This window comes from Myotis myotis, unplaced genomic scaffold (assembly GCF_014108235.1).
Source record: "Myotis myotis isolate mMyoMyo1 unplaced genomic scaffold, mMyoMyo1.p scaffold_m19_p_3, whole genome shotgun sequence".
NCBI lineage: Eukaryota > Metazoa > Chordata > Mammalia > Chiroptera > Vespertilionidae > Myotis > Myotis myotis.
Window position 1 is genome coordinate 191,974,029 of NW_023416335.1, and position 11,644 is coordinate 191,985,672.

An 11,644-nucleotide genomic window follows, 5' to 3' on the forward strand; every position below is an offset into this window, starting at 1 on the left:
AAGATAAGTATCACATGATCTCACTCATATGTGGAGTCTAATGAGCAGCATAAACTAATGAACAAAAATAGACTCAGAGACATAGAAATATGGAACAGATTGTCAAGCCTCAGAGGGAAGGCAGGTGAAGGTGGAGGAGGGAGAGATCAACCAATGAACTCATATGGGTATATGCATAACCCATAGACACAGACAATAGGGTGGTGAAGGCTTGATGGGGAGAGGGGTGGGAGAGGGCAATGCGGGGGAAAAGGGACATATGTAATACTTTCAACAATAAAGATTTATTTAAAAATAAAAAATAATAATGGTTGTGGGACATATCTGAGAGCAATCCTAGATCAGGATTCCAAGAGGATTATTTTCCCCATGAAAATATGTGACTGGCAGAAAGTTATTTGCAGACCAGACTGTTTAAAGGAGTATAAAGCAAGCCAAAAATGTGAGTTACATATGCTTAAATTTTTCAATAACCACATCAAAAAAGTAATCAAATAATTTATTTATTTAAACCATTATATTCAAAATATTATCATTTTAGCATGTAATAAATATTAAATTATTAGTGATATATTTTACATTTCTTTCCAATTTAGTCATCCAAAATCTGGTGTATATTTTACACTTCCCAGTATATCTCAACTAGGACTAGTGCTCAATGTTCAGTGACTACAGTCCTGGATAGCTAAGTATACAGATGATATAATTAGCTACATAGAAAATATAAGGGGATGTATAGCTAAAGTGTTAAAAAATAATAGTGGAGGGAGAACCAAGATGGCGGCATAGGTTAACGCCGGAGTTTGCTGCTCTGAACAACTACTTCAAAAGTGAAACCAAAAAACGGAAGGGACATCACCCAGAACCACAGGAACACTGGCTGAGTGGAAGTCCTACAACTAGGAGGAAAGAGAAACGCATACGGACACTCAGAGGAGGCACAGTGCTGAAGTCAAATTCTGAGGTGCGGAGTGCGCGGAGTGGGCTGGCGGCGGAGGGCGCGGTTGGCGTTTTCAATCAGGAGGGAGTCGCAGACTCTGAGCTCCTGATCCAGGCGAGTCTTTAGGGACCCAGACTCAAACGGGAGAAGCGGGACTGTCTGGCTTCGGTCAGAGTGAGTGCAGCTTTCTCTCTGAGCTTTGCAGCGGGTGCTGGGACTCAGAGAGGCAGAGCCCCTGGGGACAGGACTGAGAGCCGCCATAACTGCTCTCTCCGGCCCACCCTGTTGATCCTGTGCGACCCGCCCCGCCCAAGCCCTGCACACAGGCATTTGCCGGATAGCCTCAGGCAAACGCCAGATTAGCACCTCCCTAGAGGACAGAAGTTCTCTCACTGCTGACACAGCTGATTCTCATAGCCACTTGGCCTGGAGGTCAAACCCTCCCTGGAATTAACTACAACAATCAAGATTTAACTATAAGACTGCGAACAAAGACCACTAGGGGGTGCACCAAGGAAGCATAACAAAATGCGGAGACAAAGAAACAGGACAAAATTGTCAATGGAAGATATAGAGTTCAGAACCACACTTTTAAGGTCTCTCAAGAACTGTTTAGAAGCCGCCGATAAACTTAATGAGATCTACAAGAAAACTAATAAGACCCTCGATCTTATATTGGGGAACCAACTAGAAATTAAGCATACACGGACTGAAATAACGAATATTATACAGACTCCCGACAGCAGACCAGAGGAGCGCAAGAATCAAGTCAATGATTTGAAATGCGAGGAAGCAAAAAACACCCAACCGGAAAAGCAAAATGAAAAAAGAATCCAAAAATGCGAGCATAGTATAAGGAGCCTCTGGGACAGCTTCAAGCGTACCAACATCAGAATTATAGGGGTGCCAGAAGATGAGAGAGAGCAAGATATTGAAAACCTATTTGAAGAAATAATGACAGAAAACTTCCCCCACCTGGTGAAAGAAATGGACTTACAGGTCCAAGAAGCGCGGAGAACCCCAAACAAAAGGAATCCAAAGAGGACCACACCAAGACACATCATAATTAAAATGCCAAGAGCAAAAGATAAAGAGAGAATCTTAAAAACAGCAAGAGAAAGAAACTCAGTTACCTACAAGGGAATACCCATACGACTGTCAGCTGATTTCTCAACAGAAACTTTGCAGGCCAGAAGGGAGTGGCAAGAAATATTCAAAGTGATGAATACCAAGAACCTACAACCAAGATTACTTTATCCAGCAAAGCTATCATTCAGAATTGAAGGTCAGATAAAGAGCTTCACAGATAAGGAAAAGCTAAAGGAGTTCATCACCACCAAACCAGGATTATATGAAATGCTGAAAGGTATCCTTTAAGAAGAGGAAGAGGAAGAAAAAGGTAAAGATACAAATTATGAACAACAAATATGCATCTATCAACAAGTGAATCTAAGAATCAAGTGAATAAATAATCTGATGAACAGAATGAACTGTTGATTACAAATAGAATCAGGGACATAGAAAGGGAATGGACTGATTATTCCTGGGGGAGAAAGGGGTGTGGGAGATGCGGGAAGAGACTGGACAAAAATCGTGCACCTATGGATGAGGACAGTGGGTGGGGAGTGAGGGCGGAGGGTGGGGCGGGAACTGGCAGGAGGGGAGCTATGGGGGGGAAAAAAGAGGAACAAATGTAATAATCTGAACAATAAAGATTTAATTTAAAAAAAATGTGCAGGAGACATATGAATAAAACTTTTAAAGTCAATTATGTGGCATAAGGACCTATGTAAAGGAAAAAGGCACATTCCCATTTTTGGCTAGAAGATTCAATAAAGAAAAGATGCCAAAAAAAAAAAAAAAAAAAAAAAAAAAAAAAAAAAAAAAAAAAAATAATAGTGGAGTTTAGCAAAGTTTCAGAATAAATGATCAATATATAAAGATCAACAATATTACTATATAGTACCTGCAAAATATAGAAAATGTATTTTTATGTAAAACATTACACTTACAACAGCAATCCTAATATATAAAAAGCCAGGGGCTGTCATGACCAAAACAACCAAATGGACAACTGAACAGCAGGCTGTGTGGGGTGACCAGGCCGTCAGGGGGGGCAGTTAGGGGTGACCAGGCCAACAGGAGTGGTCAGTCGAGTGCCACCAGGCCAGCAGGGGGGGCAGTTAGGGGCAATCAGACTGGCAGGCAGAGGCGGTTAGGGGCAACAGGCAGGCAGGCAGGTGAGCAGTTAGAAGCCAGTGGTCCCAGATTGTGAGAGGGATGTCTGACTTCCGGTTTAGGCCTAATCCCCGGGATTGGTTCTGAACCAGCAGTCAGACATCCCCCAGGGGGTCCTGGATTGGAGAGGGTGCAGGCTGGGCTGAGGGGGAACCCTCCTCCTCATGCAGTAATTTCATGCACCAGGCCTCTCGTATAACTATAAGATACCCAGGAATAAATGATCAAATGTGCAAGTTTTATGGACAAAACTTAATTGCAAGACCTGTAAGCCAACCTGCTAGGGCTTGACTGTGTGATGATCCTCACCCCTCAATGTGCCCTGTGACTCCTCCAGTTGGTCCTCCTACTTGGGCTCAGACACCCATGATACTCAAATTAGCTCAGGCTTCCACATTTTGGACCAACCTATCACTTTACCAGATGGTCTCTGGAATCCAATAGGTCCACCCACACCCTTACTACCTTTCCTGCCCCCACCCTTCCCCTTACACAGATGCACCCCGTCAGGTTCTAACTCCCTATGGGGGTAGTACTAGTATGCACCCTTTCCCCCAACCTCACTCCTATACATACAGGTATGCATATGTAAAAGCTACCTTGCTCTGCACCACCTGATGAATGACAATAGTACTGCATCGTTAAGAAGGAAAAATGGGATTGGGAAAAAGAGAAAATAGAAGACCAAGAAGAATATTTTTTATGCTTCTTCATATTTTTTATTTACTTCAGAGGCATCTTCAGGAAATAATTCTTGTGCTGACTTATAACGCCTAAAATATTCTTGAAGTTTCAGAATTCTCTAATTTCACTTCAATTTGTTATTTGTTAAATTTAAGTAAAGTTGAATGTACTATTTTAAAAGTATCATCTGCTGTATGATTTGGTAAATTCTGCTGTACGATTCTTTTCTGAGTGTGTGTGTGAGTGTGTGTGTGTGTGTGTGTGCATGAGTGTATTATGTTTTTACTTATACACTCTTCCTTTTTACTTAAAGAAAACATTTTACAGCTTCTATTGCTATATTTGAACTGCCACCTTGCCCTTTGGAGCCATTATTAAGTAAAATTAAGGTTATTTGAGCACAAGCCACACAATACCACAACAGCTGATTTGATCATGAGACAGTGACTAATGGGCAGGTAGGGAATCCAGTGTGGAGACCAGACTCTGGACAAAGGGTGATTCAGGTCCTGAGCAGAGTGGGGTGGCGCAAGATTGTTACTATGCTGCTCAGAACAGCGAGCAATTTAAAACTTATGAATTGTTTCCCTACATCCTCACCAAACACTGGCTATTTTCTTTTTCTTCTTTTCCCCATCACCATTTATACCTTATACCTCTTCCACCTCCTTGGAATTTAGTTCTTGGATATATTCTTTTTAAAGCATGACAGTACAGACATAGGTAAGAAAGTAGGGACATTAATTGCCTCCATGAAGGGAACTGGGTGGCTGGGGACTGTGGAGGAAGAATGGGGAGTAGAGGAAAGAGGGGGACTTTTTACTTTATATGCTCTTTTACATTTAGATTTTGAATCATGTGAATGGGTTACTCACTTTTTAAAAATAAGACTTAAAAATGGGACTTCAAAAAAAATAAAACGTATGAATTGTTGTAGAATTTTCCATTTAATATTTTTGGACAACAGTTGACTGTAGGTAATTGAAAACATTCAAAGCAAAACCATGAATAAGGGGAGACATAGATATAGATGTAGATAGATATAAGGAGATACAGATAGACATAGACATAGACATAGATATAGACAGATATATAGATATAGACAGACACATAGTGTTCCAAAGAAATCTTCTTAATCCTCACCCAAGGATATGTGATTTTTTTTTGCTTTTATTTATTTTTTCTAAATATGTTTTTATTGATTTGAAAGAGAGAAAGAGGGAGAAACATCAATGAGAGAGACATCAATCGGCTGCCTCCTGCACCCTCCACTGGGGACTGAGCCCACAATCCAGGCATGTGCCCTGACCAGGAACTGGACTGGGACTCTTCCGTGCATGGAACAACACTCCAACCACCCGATTCACAGCGGCCTGGGCTTTGTCCCTGTATCCTCCTATAATTTCTCACATATGAAGCTGATGTACCAAAAGGGACATGCTTTTCTACTTACAGTATTTCCTAGAGAATTGCTTGTAAATTCTGAAAAGACCTGAGAGACCCATACAGAGAAAAATGCGCTTCAGTCAGTATCATGAATTATAACATTCAAAAATATTTATTTTTATTCACATCAAATCAGCAAACACTTGTGGAGCCCTTCTGAAGTACAGTGCACACGTTTCTCGTGTTGTGGAGTTGTGGCTGTGTTCATGTTCTTGGTCCCCCTCACGAATACATTTAAGTTGTGCCTTCTGTTCTTGAAGACTTCTCTTTGTCCAAAATACTTTTATCTGGCATTTCACAAATCCGAAACATATTTAAGAAACAGGCCATATCATTCCAATTTTGCCGAGAATTATTAGAGTCTCTTATGGTGGCGCAGTCCTCCACTGTAAGTAGGTTGTTGGGCTCCCCTGCATCCCAGAAGCTGAAAAACATACACACACAGAAAAAAACAAAAAAATACCATGGGAGATTTTAAATCCCAGTAACAAGAGATAATGTGACCTACAATACCAGACAAGCTACATTTGTGTTATTTAACTTCACAACAATTTTGTGAGGTAGGAATTATAATCTCTATTTTACTGATGAAGAAAAGGGATTTCAGAAAAGCTAACCCATTTGTCTAAGTCATAGAGTTTGTCAGTAGTGAAGTTGAACTGGATCTTTCTGCCTTCTTTCCATTCTGTCATGCTCCCTCACAGACTAGACCTGGGATGAGAGGTTATAGGAATAACTGATGTCCTGGTGAATTTATTTTCTTTGCACTCATATGTCATCTCCCCTTTGATTCCCTTTAGTCTACACAAAATTTGTATTAATTTAGGTGCATACTTCAATGGTGTTACAGTGTAGTAGTGAAGCAATTTTTTAAAAAATATATTTTACTGGTTTTTTACAGAGAGGAAGGGAGAGGGATAGAGAGTTAGAAACATCGATGAGAGAGAAACATCAATCAGCTGCCTCCTGCACACTCCCTACTGGGTATGTGCCCACCACCAAGGTACATGCCCTTGATTGAATCGAACCTGGGATCCTTGAGTCTGCAGGCTGACGCTCTGTCCACTGAGCCAAACCGGTTAGGGCAGTGAAGCAACTTTTAAAAGTACCAGAACATGTGGGCTATTCTCTCAGAACTGACTGAAGCCCCTCCAATCTTAGTTCCCTCAAATGCTAAGTGAAAGGCATAATATCGATGTATCTCAGAAAGACATAACTTAGGTTAAATGAGATAAAGATTAAAACTTTGGAAACTCCAAATGCTGTGCTCTACTTCTGTAAAGCCATTATGAAGGAGAAAAGAGTGTTCACTCCATAAGAATCTTCTGTCTTTTTCAAATTACTATTTTTGTCTCATTTATTACAGTTTAGGAGCATAAAACTATGAATTCCACACTTTGTCGCTGATGTATTTCCAAAGTGTTAGTATCTAATTCTACTCCTCTTTTTTTTCTTTCATTCTTTTTATTTATACATTTATTTTATTGATTTTAGAGAGAGAAGGAGAAGGAGGGAGAGGGCCATTGGATCAGCTTCCTCCTGCACGCCCCCTACTGAGGATTGAGCCCACAACTGGGCATTTGCCCTGACTGGGAATTGAATCGGTGACCCTGTGGTGCAAGGGGCTACACTCAATCAACTGAGCCACACCGCACAGGGCTGCTGCTCACTTCTTCATGTTTATCTACTCACCTTTATATTTGAGATAATCTTAGGAAACTAAAGCAATAGGATGGCCCTGAATATACTTCATGGAACAGAAGGAGGTTCTGAGAACTCCCCTCCAAAATGGGCTAACTAGGATTTAGGGTCGTGTTAAATTCTCCTACAAGAAAGAAGTTAAGTACCTCAGAGACTCCGTGAAAGGTGTGCCATCTACCCATTTCCACTGACCGTCAACCACCTGGTCCGTTAGTCCAATATAAAACTCTCTATCTTTAGGTTTTGCATGGAAAAGGAATTTCTATGGAAGATACACAGTAAAAAAAAAAAAAAAAAAAAGGAGATCAATTATTTCAATTCTAAATAACTGTTGACGGTAATTGTTAATTAAAGAGATAAAGTAGGACCTAGACTAAAGATGATAGACACATGGCCCTGAAACACAGGATGTTGTCCCAAAATGTACACGCACTCTAACAGATAATTTCTATTACCTTTTGAACATGAAATGTATTTTAATGAACACTGCCTATATAAAGTGTGTATACATCTTTGGGGGACAACCTATGTTGAGATCATAGAGGATTATCTTCTGATTTTTTAAAATTGTGGTAAAAATATACACAACATACAATTAAACCAACAAAAAAGAATCTTCAACAAAGGAGGTTCTCAAGAATTCAAAGTGTATCTACTGTGATTTGCAGCCAAATCTACAGCAGAGATTAACACAAAGCATTATTAATCACAACTTAATGGTAATGGATTCTATTTGCTTTGTCTCATTGAAATAGATTCATAAATGCAATGGTCATTCTAAAAGGGACCCCACTTTTTTTTTTCTGCCTTGCTAAGGAACTAAACATGGAAATTTCTTTTTTACTTTAGGCTTTCCTAGAAATGAAAATAAATTAGAGTAGGCATTGACTTACAGAAATAGTAAGAAAAACATGCATTTTAGTATGTTCGTTTAAAAATGTTAATTGTGGTCCACACACCATACACATGTATGGAAAAAGGGATAGATCATGTGGGAAATGCTACACTGACACTCAGGGAGTCTGTACTTGAAACTACCTGTTCGTCCTCTGAGTTGATAACCACCAGATGAGCTCTCATGCTGGAACAGTTTTTCATACTTTCTGACCAGCTTCTGGTGTTAGTAGAAAAAAAGTAGCAGCTAGATTGAAAATGTACCCAGCCCAATGGACAGCAATTCTTGACTGAACCTAGGAGGAGAGAAGTTTCCATGAATGTCCTATATGAACCAATTAAGAAAACAGAAAGTTTTATCAGGCCCTATAAAGTCTATCATTTATAGTTAGAAGACTTGGCACCTCTTGGAAACAACCTCCCCCTCCCCCCTTCCTACTATCTAAGACTTTATTAATTCCTATGTCAATAAACACAAACAACCATAAATATCCTTGTCTTTTGAGACACAATCCTTATTTTCTAGATAAACCATATATACTATCTATCTTAGCTATCTATTGATATAGGGCCCTGTTAGCTGTTCTTAGACTTGCCAAGGTCAGAGAAAGTTGTGATGCATTTGATCGGACTGACCTCGAAGCAACCATCTCTCATGTTGCCCAAATAATGCACAGTCAACAAAATCTCCAAACTGGTTCTTACAATTATAGAATTGAAGCCTTTGAATGTATTAAAAAATAATTAGTCCAGTCTCTCTTAATTTAATAGTGAGGAAATTATAACCCGAAGAAAGAAGTCATTTTCTAGGGTCATACGGCATTTTTCTAAGACTTGGAAACTATGTGGAAGAGCGTACAAAGTATATTTCTGAGCTGTTTCAAAATTCTCTATGCTACACATTTTTTTCTTTACTTCATTTGGAAGCAGGTGAATAATAATAATAATAATAATAACAATATTAATAAGTGCACTCCTGGGGATAACACTGTTCACCTCTAGATTTAGTGTTCAGATATATACCTCAAATTTATTCTAAAAGTTTGCTCTAATGTCCCCAAGATTTCCTGTCTTCTTAACCATTCCTTATCCTTCTATTACAGTACAGGCAAGATTTTACATTTTGTTTTTGAAAAACAGGACCTACTCAAACTACATTATTTATCCCAAAATCAATTTAGAAGCCAACAAATATTGATATGTAAATTTTATGTTCAAATTTGAGGAATATTATACCTGATGCATTATTGTAGCAGTTGAATTCTATGAGCTCATATGGCTCATCCTTCTTCTCATCACAGAGTTGAAAGATGTGATATGTCACTGTAAGGACAGGGGCACAGTTAATATTTATTACTCTTTTGATAAAATAAATTTTATTATTTTTGTATTTATAACAGAATTGCGAACAATTACCATATCTTCTTACTATCTACTTTTCCTTCTGCATGGAGAGGCACTGAGATTTACTTTAAAAAGAGGGGATTTATCACATGTTATGCTTTTTGTAATTTATAAAAATAAATGTACTTTACTTCAGGCACATAGGCCAAGAGAAGACAAATATGTTAACATTCTCTCTCATGCCAAGTCTAATCCTCTCTACCCTTCCTTCCAAAAAGTGATTTGTCATGTCTCAGGCTCGTATCTCATAGAAGGGGTTCTACTAGTGAATGACAGAGGTACAAAGGGAAGCACTCAGGGCTACCAAGGAGATGAAAAATGTCTATCATTAAAAATGCATCCGAGGTCACTGAAATTTGGTAACAGTTCTATACTAGCTGGTGTTTCTGGTTTGAGGAATGACCTGGAAATAAATAGAGGGGAAAGGTAGCATATAAATACTCTTAATGGGAGAAGAGAACCCACAGGCAGCAAGGAAGAATTTAGTCCTAATATTCCCCAGGAAGATTGCATTTGACCTTCAGCACTCACAAACACATCGAGTGATAAAACAGGCACTGAGTAGTTGGATGGAGATCCCAGCAACAGTCCATAAGAACACTTGGGAAGAGACGCATCCTCTCTCTGTAGAAAGACACAAATATGGCCCATCTTCCCTAAGCCAGAGGCATAATACATTCTTATTCAACCATACATATTTCCTTCCACATGCCGTGCTTATATTGAGCTCTTCTCAAACTTCAGTATATATAAAAGTCATTTGGAGGGTGTGTTAAAACACAGATTACAGGGTTCCAACACAGGTTAACCCCCAGAGTTAAGACTTCAGTTAGAGATGGTATGGAGCCAACAAGTTTCCCAGGAGTTGCTGCATCTGCTGCTGCTGGTGGTGGTGGTGGTGGTGGTTTGGGGACCACACATTTAGAACCACTAGCGTAATCCATTACTAATTTTAAGACGGATTCATGAAGTTGGACAGATGTGCCATTTTTCCTTTCCTAAGTCACTCACAGTTTTCCCCTTTCATTCTCTATTTTTCTTCCTTTCTCCCTCATCCTCTCCCCCTCTGTTTTTCTTGTCTCCTGCTCTCCTCTTTCTGGTGCCTCACTTTCCAAGTCCTTTGTAAAGCAATCATATAAAACATCAAATTCATCTAGTAGTTCCTCTCCCTGCCCTTCCCAAACAACATATTACACACAAGGAAAGTGAGTTCCAGAGAAGTGAAGTGCCTTACCCAATGGGACACAGTGGATACCGAGAGGGCAGAAATAGCAGGCTGGTAGCCCGCCCTGAACTCAAGTCCAGTGACCTTCCCAGTATAACATGTACTCTTCTAACCATTCTTTCATGTTTCCTCTGTTTCATTCTCTGTCTCTCTTCTTTTGCTTTACTGTAGCCTTTTCTACAGTCCTGTCCTTCAACATATTTACCACCTCTTCCAAAAAGTCATATCTGTGAAAGAAAAAGGAGAATTGCAAATTTTACCTGTGCTCTGTGATGCTGGTGATTTGGATGAATTCATTCTTTTCTCTTTCACTTTTTCTCTCCCCCTCTTCCTCTCTCTCTCACTCTCTTGCTCCTCAGTTTCTGAGTCCAAGAGTATTTTGTTGGTAAGTTTCAAGGAAAAGGAATCTTGAAGAATGAACACTTTATCAGTATTTTAGGAAGTTCAACCCCAAGACATAAGAATGTTAATTTGTTTGGTGGCTGTGTGGTCAAGTCACGATTTCCTTTCTTGCATAAGACAGACAAGGAAGTTTATTGGACAAGTCAGTCTCCTTACTCTGGGCAGCAACAAATGCAGAAATGATGAAATGGCAAGTATCAACAGAAGTAGGCTGACCTTGGGGAAATCCGAGTGGCTTCAAAAATATTGTTTGAAATCTGTTTGTTGGATAAAATTTCTCTGCCTTCTTCCAGGCCTTACTCATCCCTCAATGTTTCCCTGACACTTGTGGAGCCCGCCTTTGCATTCCCAGTCTCACTTTTGGTCTTTACTCCCACACAAGTGTTAACTGAAAAGGAGAGAGATTTCTTTATAGCACTTAGCAAAAAGCTGGGCACACAGTTGTAAGTATTTATAATGTAGCAATGTGAGTTTCTTGGTATTTCTTACATGTTTTTCTTTATTCTTCATTTGAAGCTCTTGAACAGCTCCCTCAGGGGATTAATTTCCAAAATACAAAAAGAATTCATACAACTCAAACCCAAACAAACAATCCAATTACAAATTGGGCAGAGGACCTGGAGAGACACTTCTCCCAATAAGACATACTAATGGTCAACAGGTATATGAAAAGATGCCCAACTTCACTAGCTACTAGGGAAATGCAAATG

The 11,644-nt window shown here is 39.5% G+C and overlaps 1 protein-coding gene across 2 annotated transcripts; it reads right to left on the reverse strand.

Moving 5' to 3' along the window:
* Positions 1-5,394: 5,394 nt before the first annotated feature.
* On the reverse strand, positions 5,395-11,004 carry CLEC4E (C-type lectin domain family 4 member E). 2 transcript variants are annotated; one of them, XM_036300693.1, is made up of 6 exons: positions 10,793-11,003; positions 9,839-9,931; positions 9,140-9,226; positions 8,048-8,199; positions 7,156-7,271; positions 5,395-5,732 (listed from the first exon to the last, which is right to left on the reverse strand). In XM_036300693.1, exons 1-6 carry the CDS (start codon positions 10,827-10,829, stop codon positions 5,543-5,545), a joined length of 675 nt encoding a protein of 224 aa, XP_036156586.1. In that variant the 5' UTR covers positions 10,830-11,003; the 3' UTR covers positions 5,395-5,542. The 2 variants fall into 2 exon arrangements, with proteins under 2 accessions (XP_036156586.1, XP_036156587.1); XM_036300694.1 differs by lacking the exon at positions 9,839-9,931 and having other exon boundaries at positions 10,793-11,004.
* Between the last annotated feature and the right edge of the window lie 640 nt (positions 11,005-11,644).